A 21,393-nucleotide genomic window follows, 5' to 3' on the forward strand; every position below is an offset into this window, starting at 1 on the left:
AGAACAAGAAGTGAATTACACAGGTGTCTTTGATCTTTACAACAATGGCTCCTATGTGCATGCCTGTGTGATCTTCCTGAACCATATTATAAATTAATCACTCGACTGAAGGAATCAAAGCAAGTATCTCTCTCATGTCAGTTCACCATGCTGTTAGATGGGAATTCTTTGTTGGGCCCAGTGGATAGGAAGAAAAGGGTTTCACACCCAGCCCTGGCAGCTAGCCCCTCTGCTTTGAATGGGTGGTGCCAACACCCCCAAATCTGAACTGACCAAGGCTTTAGTTTGGTCAGATCTGGGTCTTTGCCTGGGGCTTATCTCACATTTTCATTTTGATTTTTAAAAATCTTTCTGCTCATTAATTCTAAGCAGACAACAGTATCCACCTGGTACATATGATACCCTTCACAGATTCATGTACATCACCACCACGGCCAACAAAGAAAAATCACAGATCTAAGCACATGGAGAGACATTCCTGAAAAGGTGAAAGGACACCGATGTGTAGCACAACTCTGTGTTTTGTTGTCTTAATATTGTCAAGGATACACACACACACACTCACAATCTCAACACATTGGCAGGTTTGACTGATCTGAACTATTCAAACCTCTAGAGTCTTCAGCAATATTTGACTGAAAGTCTCATGAAAGCAGCTCCCTCATTGGCCTAAATCCTTAATCCTTACAAAGTTTTTACTCAGGCTAATCTCCCAATAAAGTCAGCAGGAGCTTGGATCTCTGTATCTGACCCAGTGTATTGTGTCCTTTGTATCATAGTCCTAGCCAGAACAAGAAAGTGCCATGATGAATACAAATGAAAAATAAATAGTGAAGGATTTGTCAGGGGAACTTTTTTGAACCTCAAAGTCTGTTTCAAGGGTTGGGAAACGTTCTGGACAGTTTATATTTTATACAATCACATTTGTGTATCCCTTCTCAAGATAGCATGCAAACTAGTACCTATTAATTACACTTAGCATGTTCTAGGACGTCTCCTGGTATAACAGTTGGTGTGGTGACAGTGGGCCTGATTCTCCTGTCACTTACTCTATTTTTATACCATTGTAACTCCACTGATTTTCATTTGAGTAATTTCTGGTTCACCCTAGACTGCATGAGTGAAGAATGCAGCCCAGTGAATTTATTTTCCTAATAATTAATTATTACCTCTTTTCAGTCCTTCTTCTTTCATTTGTTTCAAAGGCAATGGGCCAAACTCCTCCTCCACAGGCCGGAACATCCTTTTAACCAGGATGCTGCTACTAGAAAATAAGAACACAGCTATTTTGTCATAATACTGTCCTCCCAACAAGAGAGGAGACAACAGTGACAGTTTACATCTCACTTCATAATCAAGCAAAACTCCCACCAGCTTCTCAAGGAATGGTAGAGCAAGAATTGCAAGGATTTAGATCCTGATCCTTCTCTGAACTATCCAAGCCTCTTGAATTGCCCAGAATGACTATGCTAGGTAAATGTTTCCCAATATTAAATACAAATTACAAAGGCCAATATCTGTTTAAACATATGAGGAAGGAGCATGAAAAAAGAAAGACCTAGCTGCTGATGTCACTATACAGTCACTCTCCCACCTTCCTCTATTTCAAGGACGCTCTGAAACACCCCTCCCCTTCCACCTTGCCGGGGTATGTACCTCACTATCCCCTCATTTCCCTCTCCATGGATTCTATGCACCACATCCCCCCTTACTCCCATGCCAGGTCTCTGTGTTCTCCTTCATTCCCCCCTTTCCCATACCAGCTTCTCCATTCTCCCCAGCTGGGATTCTGTATGCCCCCCATCTCCCCTCCCTCACCCTGCATTTTATTCCTTTTCTTGTGTTTGGGAGATAAATCATCAACATGTGAAACTCTGTTGGGAAGACAGGCAGAGATGAGACTGGGGTATTGTTATGCTGGAAGCTTTTAATGGCTGCCATCCACCAATTTTTTGATCTGTTGAATGTGTTATTGGAAGCACTATATCCAAACAGACAGACAGACAGAATGAGAAATGCCATCAATTTGAATGTAGGATTTTGCTTCTCTTGGCCAATAATACCCTGTAATGTATATGGCTGAGCCTTGCTCAATAGTATTCCAAACTCCTGTTCTTTACACTTGTTTAAAAGGCAACACCATGCTCATTTGTAAAGAAAACAGAAAAGAAGGAGGAACATGAAGTTAATGCAGAGAATTCATAACTTGTAAAATGGAAAGGGGTTGTGATTGCAGTCTGCAACCTTTAAACTTCTGACTGTGATCTCCCCATATTTAAACAGGCTCAAACAGTCAGTACCTGGTTGGGAGACCACCAGAGAAACCAAAGGGGCTGCAGGAAGCGACTGTGGCGGTTCCGTAGGGGGCATTCTTCCTCTAGTTCACACTGAGCTAATGCCTCTGCATGCTGCTAGGGGGCACTATGATAGAGGAGCTACAATCTTCAGGGTAAGTCAAAATTGAGAGTGGGCCACTTGGTACCATGAAAAATTCCGTTTTGTTTGCAAGAGTAGGGGAGCCGGCCCCAACATGCGGACCTAACTAGATCCAGCCGATTTAAAACCCTTCTGCATTTGTAGTGGACATGGATCCACTTCTTCCCCTACACAGCTGTGTCACATGTTGCTCTGCACTGTTAAACAGCTTCTGTGTTCCACCCAAGAGCTTCCTGCTTTTCAATGGGGCTATAAGCAATTGCTACATGGAAAAATTTTAAAGTGGTTTGGGGTTCCTTAAGGTGTAAGGTACTAATATAAATGTAAAGTTATTATTTTATGTTATGATCCAATACATTGTATTGACTGTGTGTTGACCCTTCCTGCTTAATGCACTATTTTATTATGGACTGTAAAAATAAACAGATATAAAAAGAAGCCAGCCCACGTGGAGGAAAACAGTAGTCAAAATAAAAAAAACCTTTGCCTTCTCAACTCCGCAAGTTATGAACACAGAACAGGAAGGAAAAAAAGGTTCACGTTTATTTGATTCTGTGGTTGTGTGCCTGATTCGCAAGGGTTTGGACTACTGGCTGCAAAACTTTATTGCAAAGCAATAAATGTCTTACCCTTCTCTCTCATCATCTATGTTATAGCAAACCTGTAGGGGTGGAAAAGGAACAAGTTTATTGCTACAGCATGGATATCCGCTGCATGGAAGAGCTCAAAAAAGGAGAGGAGACACAGTATGAATTTTGCATCTGTTAATTTCCCCCCCCCTTGTATAAAACAATTGTCTACGGTTTTAATTGTGACCTGAAGAAAATGTGGATTAGAACAACTACTATTGTGTATGCCACAATGGAGGTACCTCAATGCATTTTGACAAGAATCTTCTCCAGTCTGGTTTACATCGTTCTTTCAATCGTTAGAAAAGTATAACAATCCTGAAAATCAGATTACTACTTGCCTAAATAACCCCAATGTGATTTACAACACAGCAATCACAAGCTTTATATATAAAATAGATGTCGAGGAAGCTAATTAAAATATAAAAACTGATAAAAAAATCAAAGGCACTAATGGATATGCAAATAGTATTAGTATATGTGGTACACATCTGTTTCTAGCATAATGCACCTATACACAGGGCCAGATATTCAGCTCCTGTAAATTAGCACAGCTTGAATTCAGTGGCACTATTTTAAACCAGCCAGGGTCCTGACAGTCTGTAGCAGAGATACAAAATAATGCTCAGTATTTTCATAGCATTCTCCATGTTTCAGGTGCTGTATAAAACACTAGATCAATCATAGTCCTCACAACCCCCCTGCAAAGCAGATAAGTAAGTAGATAGGTAAGAATGTTTACTGGTAGGTAAGAATGCTCGCTTGTTCTACTAACATTGAAAACTAGGAACTGAAGCACAGAACTAAAAACCTCTCTTCTAGTCTCAGTTCTGCCACAGACTTCCTGACTGAGCTTGGACACGTCTCCTATGGTCTGAAGGTGCAAGGTGCTGACTGCACTCAACTCCGACTGAAACTTTCAGTGGGAGATGAGGGCACTTGCCATCTTGCAGGAGTGGATTTTTAACCCCCTGTGGCTGTACCATGGGGCAGATTATACTGACCCTACCTCAGAGAAGTGTGGGGAGGCTAAATCCATTAATATCTGTAAAGTAGTATAAGATCATCAGATGAAAGGTGCTCTATAACTCCAAAATATTGTTCTAATAAAACATTTTGGAACCAAGAAATAGGAGGTTTTGTAAAATACAAAACACAAAAAATAGCTAAGGATAAAAACATTAGGAAAACCCTAGTATACAGCAGTATCAAATAGGGATAAATATTATCTATGAGCATGCAGTCAGAAAGAATATGATATATTCCATTTTAATTTGGAAAATTATTTACATTCCATGTAGTAAGGAATAATTCTATTTACATTTTGACGCAAATACACTTTCACATTTGAAAGTCACAAGAATAGAAGGTACCCAGTGCTGACATATAAGTGGGAGTCTTTCCATTCCTGGTGAATAATTTTAGTGGCAGCTGTGATCATGATGCCTAAGGTCTATGTGCGTTTCATAATCTCTTCTGCAATGCTGGCTGCTTTAAAAATTAATGATAAACTCATACTCAATGTCACTTTAGTCTTCGTTTCTTTTACATTTCTAGTGAGATGTGCATATACCTAGACACAGATTTGGCAGTCCCTATTACTAAGCTTTCACTCCATCCACTAAGCAGTACACAGTTAATATATTCATGTTTAGGAAAAAGCCATGTTTAGGAAAAAGGATGGGCTAGAATTCAGGTTTGCAGCTTTCCCAAGGAGCTAAAGGAGTGGCTCTAACATCTCAAGCCAGCAAAGACTCTGTGGTATTTAATTCACAGGTCTTTAAAAAAGGTAAATCATGCTTGTGAACAATAGAAGTAATGATTGTGAGCATTACCCTTGATCTCCAGAGTTTCATTATCTCTACCTATATGTGTGCAAGACTCTTCTAAGTAAATACAGATATGAAGGTGACAGGCATCATATGTAATGACGTTAGGGGAGCTTGTTCCTTGTGACTACTTTTAAAGACAGCAAAAACCTGACAGACTGACATGAAGTTAACGTTTGATCATATTGGTCATTGTTTTAAATGATCCTGGGAGTGGTTGTCTCTTCTACCACAAGGGGGCACATTATCTCTTAAAGTCTCTCACAATATGTGTTAACTACTTATGCTGAACAATGTGTTTCACCTTGGATTTAGCTGGGACACTTGAGTACCTTTCCTAGACCCGAAGAAGAGCTCTGTGTAAGCTCAAAAGCTTGTCTCTTTCACCAGAAGAAGTTGGTCCAATAAAAGATATTACCTTACCCACCTAGTCTCTCTAAAGTCAATCAGCACAGACAAGAAACAATTGTTTCTCTCAGTCCCATGCCAACTTCCTATTCTGAAGTTCCTATTTGCTCCCTTCAAAAAATCTAGAAATATTAAATTAACTCCTTCCTTCCCCTGTAGAACTATGAACAATGTTTCCCCTGTCTTCTGAGGTCTCCCTGGTGTACCTGTACCACAGGGCTACTCAAGAGCAACATTAAAATAAAAACAAAACCAAAAAACCCTGTCACCAAACCCCTGCTTTGAGTCTATGAAGTATGTCTTACAGCATATGTAGCTGGATAACTATCAGACACCTGTGCTTCTCATTGCTGTTTCCTACCTGTCCGGTCCTTTGTAGGTTTCCAAAGTGAATATCTGGTATGAAGAGAACTGGCTGGGAATCCAGGTCAGTCATTGTTTTGAAGTAGGTGATGTCACTCTTTTTTTGCAGAGGGAGAGCAGACAATTTCCCTTCGGCTGCTAATAAGGATCACAAAGCAGTGTTATTATGATAAAAGGCATAATGAGCATGACTTAGAGCTATCTGGACTGGCCTTTCCTTACTCACAGTTATTGCATGAGGCTTGCGATGGTTGGCCTTTCCCTTTCTTCCTGTTCTGCTTCCTCTCTTCATCACGGATTTTCCTTTCTGCTCCCTGAGACCAAAAATACAGATATTACCTGACAGGGATCAGCTAATAAAACTACTGCACGTGATGCGTAGACACCGTGGTCATGGGTGCGTTAGAAATGCTTAAACAGAAAGAGAGAGAATCAAGTTAATGTGAAATAAACCCAGGCAAGTGAAAACTCAATACAATGGCCAACTCTGCATCATTTCACAGTGCCTAGACGCTTCATTCCGTTATGCACTAAACTGAGAACCCTGCAGGACTGGCATTCCTTTAAACCTTGTCTACAGTGAGCTTTCCCTTAGGAGCTCCTAGATTTGCATTAGTACAGCAACTCTACTGGTGCTAGCTTTGTAAAGCGCTTTGAGAAGTACTGATGAAAAGTGCTATATAAGAGTTAGGTATTATTATTATTAGCAATGGTGGGGAAAGCTAATCTAGTCCCTATAAGAGTGTATAGGCCACAGCCTTCAAGCATGTAAACAGATATGATTAGACTTTTAAAGACATGGAGAAGCACACACAGACTTTGAAGATGCATAGTGTTGACCTAATAGGTCCTAACAGCTCCTTTGCAGTCAATGGGCTGTTATGTAAATACATTCCTAAGGAGTTTATAAAATAAGCCTTGTTATTGACATAACAAGCAGCAAAAAGCTCCTTTGAAGCTATTCAGATTGATTGTATAAATAGAAGTACAGACATATTGTTAAGCAAAATAAAAATCCATATGCTCTAAGACAGTTGTCATTCGATATTAAATACCCCAGTTTTTTCACCGTAAAAATAGAAGTTTCTCTTTTTTATTTTAATCAAAGTGGGAGATGTTCACTTGGAGCCAGTAAAATTCACATGTACTTATGCAGAATTAAATGAATCCACCTACAAAAGAAAGTAAGAGAGAATGAAATGATTCTGGAGGCTGAGAATCATAAAATCATAGAAGATTAGGGTTGGAAGAGACCTGAGGAGGTCATCTAGTCCAACCCCCTGCTCAAAGCAGGACCAACCCCAACTAAATCATCCCAGCCAGGGCTTTGTCAAGCCAGGCCTTAAAAATTTCTAAGGATGGAGATTCCACCACCACTCTAGGTAACCCATTCCAGTGCGTCACCATCCTCCTAGTGAAACAGTGTTTTCTAATATCCAACCTAGACCTTCCCCACTGCAATTTGAGACCATTGCATCTTGTTCTGTCATCTGCCACCACTGAGAACAGCCAAGCTCCATCCTCTTTGGAACCCCTCTTCAGATAGTTGAAGGCTGCTATCAAATCCCCCCTCACTCTTCTCTTCTGCAGACTAAATAAGCCCAGTTTCCTCAGCCTCTCCTCATAAATCATGTGCCCCAGCCCCCTAAACATTTTTGTTGGCCTCCACTGGACTCTCTCCAATTTGTTCACATCTTTTCTGTAGTGGGGGCCTCAAAACTGGATACAGTACTCCAGATGTGGCCTCACCAGGGCAGAATAGAGGGGAATGATCACTTCCCTCAGTCTGCTGGCAATGCTCCTACTAATGCAGCCCAATATGCCATTAATCTTCTTAGAACCCTGGACATGATCCATGAATGGCACTTCTGATGACTGCAATGGGACCAAGAGCCAACCCAGAAAGTGAAAATGGAAAATGTTCATTTTGAGAAGAAAAAAAAATCAAGTTATTTATCCCTGAAAATTAACATTTATCATGTAACCTCCGACCCAGATTTAAGTCCTGATCCAGCTCCAATTGACAACAACAAAACTCTCCTTGACTTGGACGGAGCTACCCATTACCTTTACAAACATGCCAATAGGTGATATTGTATTAAAAAGACTTCTGTCTCTTTAATGAGAAAGGGGTGTGTACTTTGTGCATCAATGCAGTTCTTCTTATTAAAGGAGAAAAAGGTATTTTTCTGTGAGTGTCATCTCTGCTACTGCTATCAAGTGCCACACATAACCCCCATGCTCTGAGCTAGTTCAAAGCAATTCCAATGGATTCAATAAGAGTTACTCTGTGTTTACAGCTGTAACTGAGAGCAGAGGAGAAGTTGGCATTTAGCATACTTGCTCTGGAAGGTAATTGATTCAATATTGCAACCTCTTTTTATGCTGTCATTAACAGCACAAAGTTGCACAAGTACAACTGGTGCATTAACAAGCTGAAATACAGTCTCCATACTGCTGCTGAAAAGCTTCATAGCTCTTACCATGTCTGTCTGTTGACCTGCTTTCTTTAACAGCAGCACTTTCCTTTAAAAATTGGCCATGTAAGCACACTGAAAATGAGTGGTAGCAGAGAGCACAGCAATTCGCCTATATAGACTCAAAATGGCCCCTATGTTTCCACTCAGTTGACTATTAAAATAGATTTTTCCATACTCACTGCAAGTGGAAGACCTATGGAGGAGCCATAGAGTGCTCAAGGGCACTCAAATGGCTCCTTCCTCACAGTTCCGCTAGTACTATTAGTGAATGGACAAATGGTTAAACAAAGTTTTGAAAATGTTCAAAATATAAAGTAGGGGGCTAAAACAGCTGTATAGCTCAGTTCCACCGTAACGTTACAATCCGACTGAAAATGGCACAGCAGATTCTGATCTCAGATATAACAGGTATAAATCCAGAGTAACCAGTGATTTCATTGGAATCTGGCCGTGCACCTTCAAATTCTGTCCTTACAACATCAGCAGGCTAAAAACTCAACACTGGCTCTTTTAATTCAGCATGTAAACATTTTCTCAATATACTTTGTCCACTTGTCAAATTTGAACCAATTATTTGTAAAAGAGGTGGTTTTCCCCCCATTGTCCTAATTGATATTTCTCACACTACAAGCAACATACATTGTAGTCCTTTCCTTTAATATTTTCTGAAAGGTCGGAGCCTGGGAAGGCTTTGCCTTTTAAGCCAAATGTTACTGGTGTCAAGATAAGACATCCAAACTTTCAAGGACGGAGGCAGTTTCCGAAAAGGCCTCTCTTCTATATAGTTTGCATTGATTTGGTGCCATTCATCTAGATGGCGCCAAATGTGCTTTACAAATACACTGACTTCATTAGAAGTTCAGGGCACTCAACACTTCGCAGTAAGGTTTTGAACCAACATTCACAAAAAGAAATTGAAAGATTCCCATTGACTTCAGTGAGCATTGGATAAGGCCTAGGAACTTAGCACCTTGCAGGATTGAGCCAACAAGAGTAACTTTGCCTACCACTGAAATGAACCAGCTATTTAACAGCACATCATTGGGTAAAATTCTCCATTGCTTTGCACCTTGCATTGTCACTTACATGCATGCAAAATGAATGTAAAAACTAACTACTATTCTGATTTGTTAGCATTCTGCACTCGCTTAGCAAAAGTGGCATTGATGAGACAAAGTGCAAAGCGGTGGTGAATCAGACCTGTTCCGCTTGTCTTTGCTTTAGATGCTGAGACAATGAGCCAGGCTGGAGTTTTAGCGGACCATACAGTTCCTGATGGTGGATTTCTGTGGCTGAATCTTCTAATATTGATATGTGATAAACCAGAGCTTTAATATTAACTGAATGCTTCCCTGTAGTGGAAACAGTCCTCAGCACAGAAATGTTGGGCTAAAAACCAGGCTATAGCCAGACAAATCATATAAATGAATGTGCATCCCTTACTAGATTTATTTTCTCCCTCTACTGCTAGCTGGATGAACAGTCATAATTCCAAAAAGCAACAACATAGGCTGGATTATTTCCACCATGGCTCCCTCCCTTCTTTGGAGACATGGTCCTGAAGCATAACGTCTGTTCCAAAACTCCTCCATTTGGTGGAAGTTTGGATCCATATGTGATTTTGGAGCTTTTGGCCCATATACCTTTATTTCTTAGTAACATTAATGCTGTTGGCCTTTTTCTCTGAATGGACTCACCCAGACAAGCACAGTAACATAGTTTTGTATGGCAGCAACATGCTCATTACTTCTTCTGTTATTTATTGACAGGGCCCTACCAAATTTGTGGCTTGAAAAATGTGTCATGGATCGTGAAATCCTGTCTCCTGCCATGAAATCTGGTCTTTTGTGTGCTTTTACCCTATACTATACAGATTTCATGCGGGAGACCAGCGTTTCTCAAACTGGGGGGCCCTGACCCGAAGGGGAATGGTTGGTTATTTTAGGGGGTTGCGGTATTGCCACCCTTACTTCTGCGCTGCCTTCAGAGCTGGGCGTCCAGAGAGTGGTGGCTGTTTGCCAAGCGCCCAGCTCTGAAGGAAGCACCCCACCAGCAGCAGCGCAGAAGTGAGGGTGGCAACACCATCCCATGCCACCCTCACTTCTGTGCTGCTCCTGGCAGCGGCTCTGCCTTCAGAGCTGGGCTCCCGGCCAGCAGCCACTGCTCTCCAGCTGCCCAGCTCTGGCGGCAGCACCACGGCCAGCAGCAGTGCAGATGTAAGTGTCGCAGGACCGAAATACCCCCTACAATAACCTTGCAAATCTCCCCCCCCACCCACACACACACACAACTCCTTTTTGGGTCAGGACCCCTACAATTACAACACTGTGAAATTTCAGATTTAAATAGCTGAACTCATGAAATTTATTATTTTAAAAATCCTCTGACTGTAAAATTTAACAAAATGGACCGTGACTTTGGTAGGCCCCTAGTTATTAATAATACAGGCAAATCCCTGTATGTGAATGTCAGATTATCTGAAATGTATGTCTGCCCCCAAAATCTGAAATTCATAAAAGGTTCTATTCTGCAAGGTGCTCAGCACTCTGCCCCAATCCAGCAAAGTAATTAAAATTGTAACCTACTGGGCAATACTCCCATGTTCAAAGTTAAGCATGTGGCTAAGTGCTTTGCTGGACCAGGGCCAGAATGTTCAGTGCATGGCAGGATCAAGCCCACAGAAACCACATTTCCTCTACTTAGCACTGAAGGTTGATGTACTGGAATAATGTACAAAGGGAAATCCATTTCCACCCATAGCGCTGGTGTCAAAGTAGAGAGCGGGGGAAGAATAGGAACAGCAATCAGTGTAAGGAATATGGGGTTAGGCCTCTTGACTTTGGAAGAAAACATCACAGGCACTGACTTTCAGCTTTCCCCAGGGGTACTCCATCCCCGCTCCACCCAGAGTCCTTCCCCCACGGCCCCACCCTTGCTCTGCCTCTTCCCGCCCCTGCTCCCGAGCCTCCCACAAGTGCACCCTGCCCTTGCTCCGCCTCTTCCTGCCCACACTGAACAGCTTATCGGTGGTGGGTGGGAGGTGCTGGGGGGAGGAGGAGGAACTGAACGGCAGGACCCACCAAACAGCTGATCGGTGGGTAGCTGGTGGGTTCTGAGCACCCACTATTTTTTCCTGTGGCTGCTCCAGCCCCAGAGCACCCACGGAGTTGACGCCTATGGAAAACATAGTATTGTACTGTGAACAAAGTGCCCTGAGTCAAATGCTTCTTCAACTATTTTAACAGAACTGTAACATAAAGAATCAAACCTTTCTGGAGCCCTAATTCTACCATTCTATGTGGTAAAAGCACATTGCAATTCATGAATATAAATAGACTTGGTGGCAAGTTTCCCTGACAACCTATGTAATTTTATTAAGGCCTAAAAATTACATCATTTTATGATAAGAAGGCATGAATGTTCTGCATACGGTAAAGGAGCATTAAGGGTAGCAGGATTAACATGTAGGAAAATGAAACTCCATACAGGTTGTTTGAAGAGTACTTGGTGGACAACACCAGGGACAAAGCACTGGAGAATATGTAGGGATCACCAGTTATGCCTTTGCCATGTTTACCATTTTACCGGTATGCTTCAAGTAAAGCACAAGCTAGATCAGATCCTACATAACTGATATGCAAAAGAAATGCAATACTTGGTAAATAATATTGCTGTACATAAAATGTACTCTTGGATATAATTTTATTTCTTTGAGGATTCTTCTTATAGTACTTTGATACTGAGTTTCAATTATAGTGTATTCATTCAATTAGAAGTTTGCCTTCAAAATTAGCCACATTTATCTGTGATTTGACTAAGGCCTGGTCTACACCTAAAAACTTAGGTCAGCCTAGCTAGCTACATCACTCAGGGCTGTGAAAAAATCCACACCCTATGGCCATTATTTGGTCAACCTAACCCTGGTGTAGATGTGGCTAGGTTGACAGAAGACTCCTTCTGTTGATCTAGCTATGGCGTCTTGGAGAGATTAATTACCTACATGGATGGAAAAAACCCTGCTGTCAACGTAGGAAGTGTCCACACTACAGCGGCAAAACTGCAGTGCCACAGCTGGGCTGTTGTAGTGTAGACATATGCTTAGTTACTATATTAGACTTCCACGGGCTCTGAAGAGGCATGGTAACCACAGACAGCTATTTACAACAACACTGGCAAGTAAAAAACAAAGCATTTTAAATGTTTTCTTCCCTATTTTACAAACAACACCATAGATCAGTGGTGGACAACCTGCAGGCCACACGCAGCCTGTCAGGGTAATCGGCTGTTGGGCCGCGAGACAGTGTTTACATGGACCAACCACAGGCACGGCCGCCCGCAGCTCCCAGTGGCCGCTGTTTGTCATTTCTGGCCAATGGGAGCTGCGGGAAGCGGCGGCCAGCACGTCCCTGTGGCCCGACGTTTCCCGCAGCTCCCATTGGCCAGGAACAGCGAACAGCGGCCACTGAGAGCTGTGGGCAGCCGTGCCTGCAGATGGTCAATGTAAACACTGTCACGCGGCCTGCCAGTGGATTACCCTGACGGGCCGCGTGCAGCCTGTGGGCCGCAGGTTGTCCACCACTGCCGTAAATGATTAAAGTGTATTTGCGTCTCACTGTTTATGCTGGAAGGAGAATTTCACTTTGCAATTCCCCCTATTTGGACAACGAAAATAACCCAATCACTTTCTAGTCACTTTCACTTTCTGGCTATGTGCTCCCCAGCATGATGCTGCAATGCTTGTTTTGCAAATACTTCAGGGGTTGTGTGTTATCTTTTTAAAAACTGTTTTCATGGTAATTTTTTTGTTAATCCTGGAAAGGAGCAACAAAAGGCACAAAGACATTTCCTTTTCTTCCTTTCCTTTCTGTGTCATTAGGTGGTGCATAACTGAATTGTAAGAGAAACCCAGCCAGAGAAGCTCTAGTTAGACTGTTGGTAGTAAAAATACAGTATCTCTGTCTATTTTGCTGTTCTGATCAGCTCATATCTGGCTCTTCTTCCTTTGTGCTGCCTGAATTTCTCTGATTGCCTCAGCAGGATGCAAAGGGCATTGGCTGCTGCTGCAATCCCCACTGAGTACTTTGGTCTGCCGTCACTCTGAAACAGTTTAAATCCTCAGGAAGGGCTGGCTGCCCAGTTGAAAGAAGCACACAATGACCATCTGTAACCCCCAAGGAGCTTACTTGGTTCCTGGATCTGTGTGCTTGTCACTCATGGGGAGGCGCTATCCCTGCTTGGAAGGGGAGCCAAGGGCAGACTCAGAGTGTGCTGAGCAACCAAGAGGGAAAGAGACTATTTTGAGCAATAGGGGCCCCTGTTGGCTCGGGGAGGTGGGGGGTGGTAGAAGGGTGCCTGGATGGTCACCTGTGCACCTGTTCAAAGGAGGAGCAGTGCCTGAGAGAAAGCAGGGAGAGGGGAGTACAGTCAAACGATTGACAAGTAAATGCCCTTGAAGAAGAGGTAGCCTGACCAACAGGAAGTGAGATACTTGCCCCTAGGAGAGTTGTGAGTGGGGAGAAGCCATTTTTGGAGGAATCTGGAGCCAGCCACTGAAAGGGAAGGACTGGCTGTGGGGTGAGCTCCTTAGTCCCAGGCCTGCATGCAGGGTTCCCCTGAGAACTGGCTTCTGGGTACCTGGAAGCAATAGCCATAAGCCTGGCCCTTTCCCTCTTCAAGGTAACTCCCAGTGTATGGAATTCTGATTTCTGTTGGGAAACCTCCCTACCCAGCCAGACTGGGTTAGCCCTCCAGCTCCGAGATAAACACAGCTGCCACATGGCAAGTGCTGCTCTTGCTGCTCGTGCCTGCCTGCCTGCCTACTGTGAATGTATCTGAGTGCTAGGGCAGGAGATTAGAGTTTGAGTTATTATAATTTGCACCTTGATCCTTGCATCCCTTAGTGGTGAGGGGAAATCTCAGGAACAGAATCAGCCTCATTCCTGCAGGAAGAGGGTTCCTGAGAGCAGTGATCATCAGCTTCTCTGCAGTTGCTGAGGAGTCCAAAGTCCATTCGTGGAGTTGTGAGTGAACCATCTTTTAGTTAGCTAGTCCGGGAAATTGTTTGGGGAACCCCCTATTCCCTGAACTGTGTCCTCCAGCTGAGGGGTAAGGCTTGGGGGATTTTATTTCCTGCTGCCTATTAAACCTGTCGAGGGACTTACCACCTTATCTCATGTGTGAATTTTGTGGGCTGTACTGAACCCAATCAGCCAAGTTGCTTTGGGACTACAGAAGATATTATTGTCACAGGTCATCAAGGGCCCCTACGACGTACACATACCAATGGGACGCTAAATTTGACTTTTGCTTTATCAGGTCACGGGACTGGGGAAATTCCTGGATATTATCAGTGTGGGCAGCTGTGACCCTAAGAGTAATGTTTTACCCTGTTATGTTATATTTTCTTCCCATATTACTCTGTTGAATATATATAGTATGTGTTTGTTATTTCTTGGGCGTCTCCAACTATCTGGCAAGTAAGTGGGGATTTCCCAGTGCTTAGAATTTTTCTCCCAAGCTGACCTGGTGACCTGCCAGAAAGGAGCAAGGAGGGTGTAGGCACTGCCAACTAAATTCATATGGGAAGAAAATAAAGAAGTTACACTCTGCTGAGTGGGAGGTGGGAACCAAAAGAAGCCAGGCCTGTCCATCAAATCTCATAAGGAGATTGATGCTGAAGGAGGTAACCAGGTGAATATGAGACTACACATGTATGTATAGGAGAGAGCACAGAGCGTAGTTGAATCTCCTTGCCCAACCAATACTTGGGACCTGATTCTCCTTTCACTTACAAGCATTTTACATCAGTGTAACTCAAACTGACCATAGTGGAGTTAATCTTGATTTATACCTGCGTAACGGAGCGGAGAATCAGGACCCAATCTCTACACAAAGTGCCAGTGAACACGAATGGTGATGTTGAGTTTAGTGAAGTGAACTCTTGCACATTAAGAACTGGACTGAGACCCCATCAAATCATTTCACATAGGCCGCTAAACATCCTTCAGAGAGGGATGAATCTCAGTCATTATCAGCCTTTAGGACAACCTACAGTTAAAAGGTTTTATATCCTGTTCCCAATCCCCCTGAGCTCTCCAGCCCACACCTTTAACATAGTTTTGATGTGTGTAACATTTTAACTACCCTCGTGATGTTTTCTCCTACTTTAAGATGGTTTTGATTAAATGTCTCAGCATTCATTTCCTGCTTCCTAGCCTGGAAATGTGAAGTATCAATTAGGTGGATAGATAGCCAAAGTAATGAACATTTATAATTCAAATCTGCAGGTCACCCTTGCTGAGGTTGTGCTCTAGATGTCTTTCTTCCTTTTTTAATTTTTTTAATAGTTCAGATTTTTCTAATTGCTTTTTAAAAATGGGTAGATGAAAAACACTCATTCCTTTGATATTTACTGAGCTTTTAACAGCCAGCTGTAGCTTTAAATCTCCGTAAATATTTGACATTCAAAGTTACAATTAAAAATATAGCACTTAGGCCTTAAGATGACTTCAGCGCATACATTTACATTAATTACTTTCAACATTTTTTCTCCACTCATAAAACTGCCTGATTAGCCTTCAAAGATTTTGTTGCCAAGAGGGTACTAGAAGGAGGGGGGAATTTGAGAGGGAGATAGTGGATAAAAGGAGAGGGAGTGCTATTGCGACCTGAGGAAAGGCCTAGAAGCCTGGAGCGCTTGAGATCTTACACTTACTTTAACACTGACTCCCTGTGGCTTGGCGTGCCTCTAACTTTCTGCCCCCGTCTGTAAAATGGGAATCAGAATTCTGAGTAACATTTTCAAAAGCACCTAGATGATTTAGCTGCCTGAGACCCCTTGACTTTCAATGGTACTTAGGTGCCTAAGTCACTTAGGGCAGGATCCACAAAGGTACTTAGGCACTCAACTGCCAGACTTAGGTGCCCACATCTCAGATTTGTTCAGGTGCCTAAATTCCAGTTTGAGGCTCCACTATAATCCACAAAACTCCAGCTGAACCCTGTAAGCACCTAGACTCACTTGGCACCTAAGTTTTCAGGGTAAAAGTTCCCTCGGAACCTAAGTTTCTGTCTCTTTGCACGTGCACTGCTGCCTCCCTCTAAGTGTCCAGATGCCAGTCTCCTGCCTCAGCCCCAGAGCAATTCATGAACGAGGGGAAGATAGGTGTTCACCAGCCTAAGTCGCGTGCAGGGCCTGCTCCAGTAGGCAGCCTCTGAGTAGGGGCGTGCACAAGTGGGGGCAAGCAGGTAATTGTCAGGGACACAGAACTCCTCTAGCCCCAGGGCCACAGTGTGGGGAAGGAGTGAGCTCCTCCCAGCCCTGGGGTTGCAGTGGAGGGAGGAGAGCGAGCTCCTTCTGGCCCCAGCAGGGGCTGGGGAGAGTGAGCTCCTCCAGCCCCGGGGGCCACGGCGAGAGCTGACAGCTCCTCCAACCCTGGGCCTTGGTGGGGGCACAGAACGTGCCCCTCCCAAAGGGGTAAAATTTTAAATTCCTGCGCACACCCCTGCCTCTGAGCACACCCACCAGATCAGGGCCCATTCAAAATCTGGGTGGAGAAGGTGCCCATCTGATAACTTTTAGCTCAGTGGTTAGAGCACTCGCCTTGGACGTGAGAGATCAGGTTTAATTGCCCCACTCTGCCAGAGGTGGAGAAAGGATTTGAATAAGCGTCTCCCACCGTTCAGGAGAGTGCACTAACTACTGAGTTATAGGAAATTCTGATATGGGTCTCCCTCTGTCTCTCCTGTTGAAGCTGATCCACTGTGGATAGACTCATAGACATTAAGGCCAGAAGGACCCACTGTGATCATCCAGTTTGAGCTCCTGCACGTCCCAGGCCTCAAAACCTCAAAACTGGGTAAGGGACAGACTGACAAAGAAAGGTGGTTTTGGGGTTTCTGTTGAGTTTTGGAGCTGGGAGAGAGAAAGTGCAGCTCAGGGAGTTCCTGCTGAATTCTCCCTTCCCTGGAAGGGCATTTGCATGCTCTGAGACTTTAGCTCTCTGGATCAAGCAGCAGCAGCACTATTGTGAAAAACATCCAGGCAGAGCGACAGCTACCGACAGCCAGCCAAGACCCTAGGAGAATTTCAGATCAGGAAACCAGCAAGCCTGGCTTCAATCAGGAGAGGACCCTGCCCAACAAGGGGTGAAGTAAAAGTAAGGTGACTTCTGGTTAAGCTGGTTAATGCCACTGCACTGCAGCTCTCCATCTCGGCACATGCACCCTTGGCTAACCTCGCTAAGGTGTCAGGGGATGAGGTGTGGTCGGAGGAGTTTGTGAGTATAAGGAGGCAGAAAATGGTTTATTTAGGAATGTTTATTAGTTAACCTTAATCCCTTCCTTCCCCAGATCCTATGTTCCTGTTCCCAGTAAAGTTCCCCCTCCCTTTGTTACACTGTTATTTTTGAAGGGGTGTTTCTGCTCTGCTATTATTTACCTTATTGTCCCCTGTGTCCTGGGATTTACACTCCTTTCCAGCTTGTAGGGTTATCATTGATTTTTCAAGGGACTGCAGCCCTGTGTATAGGGCACAGTGAGGAGTCACTTTGTGTGGAGGCTCCATGCACCAAGAAAAAATAAAAGAACCCAGTCCCCAACCCATACGCGGAGAGGGGAGAAGCCACTCCAAATATTGGTGATAGCAAGCACCTAAAAGAGAAAAAGGAGACCTTGGATACGGGCTCCCTCCATCTTTCACAATGTCATCTTCACTCACTTTGTCACAGAAGACTTTGATCTGGCAGTAGGCCCGGTGGATGGGTTTATTGCTGCGATTATTGTAGCTGTATGTGTCTATCTGAATCATCAAAGGAAGCCCTTTCACTCCTTTTTGAGAGGAGAAATCCGTGCTCAGGCAGTTCACCGTGATGAAAATCTGAAGCAGAGAGATGGAGATCAGAAGTTACATTAAAATGCTGTTCAAACTGTTATTCTGAAATTGCTACTAAACATAGGACACTTGGGACATATGGAGATGTCTGGCAAAGATTAAAGCAAAGGTCATCCCATTTAAAAACCAAACCAACACAAACCATATATCCAAAAAAGATACTGTTATTAAAGTCAACTACTATCTCAGTGCTGCCAATCTACCCCTCTACTCTGCATCTGTCTCTTTCAGTCTGAACTAAAATCTTGGCCCATCTCGCTGACATCTCCTTGTGGATGTCCAGCCATCAATTCATTCTCAACATGGCCAAAAGAGAGCCCCCAGTGTTTTCCCCAAGCCCTCTCCATCGTGTGGACACGACCAACATGCTCCCTGTCACTCAGGCCCATAACCTGAGTGTCATCTTTGACTCAGACCTCTCACACCCAGGCTGCGTTGAAATCTTGCTGATCAAACATAAGCTACTTGTCTTTACTTTCATGACCTATCCCCACACATTGTTAATTTAAAAACAAAAAATCTTGCTGCCCCAAACACTTGGGACAAACTCCTCATAAACATCTGTGAAGCTACCTCATTCTCCTTCTTCCGATCCTTTCTTAGCACTCTTCTTTGCCATGAAGTTTACATAAAACTTGAGAACAGTTAGGCAGCTGGTGTGCTGATGAATATTGTCTTGTGTCCTTGTATTCCCCTGGTCTGTTTGCCTGTATCCACCTGCTATCTCTTGCCTTATACTTAGATTGTAAAATCTTTGGGGAGGAACCATTTTTTTGTTCCGTGTTTGGACAGCAACTAGCAGAGTGCGGTCCCGGTGCATGACTGGCATTCCTAAGTGCTATCACAATACAAATAATAAATTATTAGTTTTGCTCTGAAACACTGATTTCTCCCAATCCAGAATACCCCCCATGGGATTTTAAAGATGAAAAATGTGATACTAAAAAATCCGGTTGCTTTTAGTTATTTCCCATTGAAGTACCTGTGCATCATTTATTCGTTTGTGCTGATTATGTTTTAACTTGATGAGATTGATCTCTTTCCCATAGACGAAAATTAAGCACTTTATACTAAGAGGATACAAAGAAAAACAGCCAAAACAAATTACCTAAGTTATGGCAATGAAACCTTCTGGAGTAAAATTTACTGACTCCTAGAGGAAGAGCTTTGATGGTCTCCATAGAGAGCCCAAAGTCCTGCTCATCTGCAGGGACACAAGCTGTTGCCGTGGGACTTTGAGGGTGCAGAGGAGAGACTTGTAGGCGGTGGGAATCCACAGGACGGTATAAGAATTAGAGACATCACGGAATTGCAGAGGCCTCTCCCCACCCACAAAAGGAAAGAATTTTGTTTAACAGGGAACATTTTCATAAAGTCCAGCCCCTCATATCTCTGTGCTAGCTTGCATCCAGAGAAAAGAGCAGTGCTGGTGTCGCTTTTGGGGGAGGGGCACTTTAACTGCAGGAGTTAATATTACCGCAAGGTAGTTTATGATGGAGTTGGCAAAGCTTGTTTGCCTGACTGAGCTAATGGCACAGCAGCATTTCTGCACTTGATTGTATCACACTGCTGCATTTACAAATCAAGTAGTTGAACTTTAACTGAAATGAGGGGAAGGCATCAGGGAAGGGCCCTAGCTGAAACTGATTTTGAAACAGATAGTGCTATTCTGCCTCAGTTTAGAGCCCAGCCTATCCAGTTCCCTAGGTTAGGGGTGGACATGGGTGCAAATTTCTTGGAAACACAGGGGGCCTTACGCTCATTTACCTTAAGTCTCTGTTACACTGTTCTGACAGTGCCTTATAGAGAACGTAAACATTGCTTTACATTGCTAGAGCATGGTGAAGGGCCTTAAGAGGTGAGAATCTGGTCCTGCTATATTTCAGTCTATATTTTTGCACCGGAAGGAACCGAACGCAACATTAAAAATGTGAGGGGAAACCCACGCCACATTTGCACTTCATGTTTGCTCAACAGGTTGCTCATTGAGGCACTCTGAAGCACACAGTGTGCTCACATGAGCCATAAAGCACTGCCCCCATCTTATCCAATTCCTTCACTGTGTATTCTCTCTGGCCTACATTTCTGGAGGTAGGAGAAATAGTAAGAGATATCAGAGAAGATAGGCTAGCAGTTGCAGCGGTCTTTCATTTTTCTGTAACATTACAAAGATCCCTGTTACAGAGACAGATATCATATTAATGAAAACAATAGATGGACACAAAAAATTCAATATCTTAATCTTGCATAGTGATATTTCATCACTCCAATGGTCAATGGTTGTACATTCATGGCACACATATGAAGGTGAGGACTGGCATACTGTGCTTAATGTTGTCTCATTTGAACCATGAGGATAGATAGGTTGATTAGAATTAACACAGATCATTGATTTTCAGAAGAGTTTTGTGTCTCAGAACACTTTTCTATTAGCTTCCCTTTAAAGCAGGCTTTTGATCTGGAAAAGCAATTTACAACATGGTAGGGTGGGAACAGCTTCTTGGAATTTATTTTATTATTTTATTTTACATCACTGAAGATGACAAGGTGCTACCTTGGGGTTTGCCTCTGGAAAACTTGTCTGACCAGTCATTAATTATTTGAATGCTCAGGGGGGTCCTTAAATTATTTATCAGCACATTTTCAATTTTTACAGAGTTTTTGACTCCACTGATTGGCCCTAGACAGGATGGCACTTAGATACCATGGTGACTGATGCTTTAGAAATAGATTGGTAGGTAGGCAGGCAGCAGAGAGCACAACAAAAAATCAAACTACCACAAGCAGCAGGACTAGAATTTGAAACATGGACTATTTTGCTCCAGACAGTAGAATTGCTCTTGGCAAACAAATTATTCTAAAGCAGATGCCTTTTCTGTTATATATGTTCTATGAAATCATAAAAGCTGAACCATACTCCAGTCTTTCCACTTGTCCTATTGATAACTATGAATTCAGCTTCCAGCTTTGATCCCTTCTTAAAATGCATTACACACCATCCCGTATATACTGTTCCTGGGAACAGAGGAAGACACGTTTGGAATTTGGTATGAGGTGAAAAGCAACAACATGGAAAAAGAACATGCTGAACCCCTTCTGTTGGATCACCCAGCCTGTAATCCTCTACAGCACCATCCTTCTCCCTTATAGCTTCCTCTGACTTCCTACATTGTTACTCTCCTTTCCCCTCTAGAAGAATTTAGCTCTGGCCATAATAGTTATTGTAGCATCTCTCTGCAGTGAAAGGAACCCAACTAACCTACTGAAGATTCTCCTTCCCCTTCCTAATATTGACCCAATGCTCATCTCCCCACTTCCTGAGGCAATGACTAAGGAATGTGGGCTGTTCTGACCAA

The 21,393-nt window shown here is 43.2% G+C and overlaps 1 protein-coding gene across 4 annotated transcripts in view; it reads right to left on the reverse strand.

Moving 5' to 3' along the window:
- The window catches only part of GRHL2 (grainyhead like transcription factor 2), a 106,359-nt gene that overhangs the window by 17,911 nt on the left and 67,055 nt on the right, over positions 1 to 21,393 (reverse strand). For 2 of the 4 annotated variants that reach the window (XM_043539255.1, XM_027831073.3), the window contains exons 9-13: positions 17,864 to 18,022; positions 5,892 to 5,979; positions 5,664 to 5,800; positions 3,066 to 3,097; positions 1,170 to 1,264 (exon numbers count right to left, since the gene is read on the reverse strand). In XM_043539255.1, coding sequence (XP_043395190.1) covers positions 1,170 to 1,264; positions 3,066 to 3,097; positions 5,664 to 5,800; positions 5,892 to 5,979; positions 17,864 to 18,022 — 511 coding nt within the window. Of the gene's footprint in view, positions 1 to 1,169; positions 1,265 to 3,065; positions 3,098 to 5,663; positions 5,804 to 5,891; positions 5,980 to 17,863; positions 18,023 to 21,393 lie in introns of all 4 variants that reach the window. The other 2 variants (XM_027831074.3, XM_027831072.3) reach the window with 1 other exon arrangement.

Source organism: Chelonia mydas, chromosome 2, assembly GCF_015237465.2.
Source record: "Chelonia mydas isolate rCheMyd1 chromosome 2, rCheMyd1.pri.v2, whole genome shotgun sequence".
NCBI lineage: Eukaryota > Metazoa > Chordata > Testudines > Cheloniidae > Chelonia > Chelonia mydas.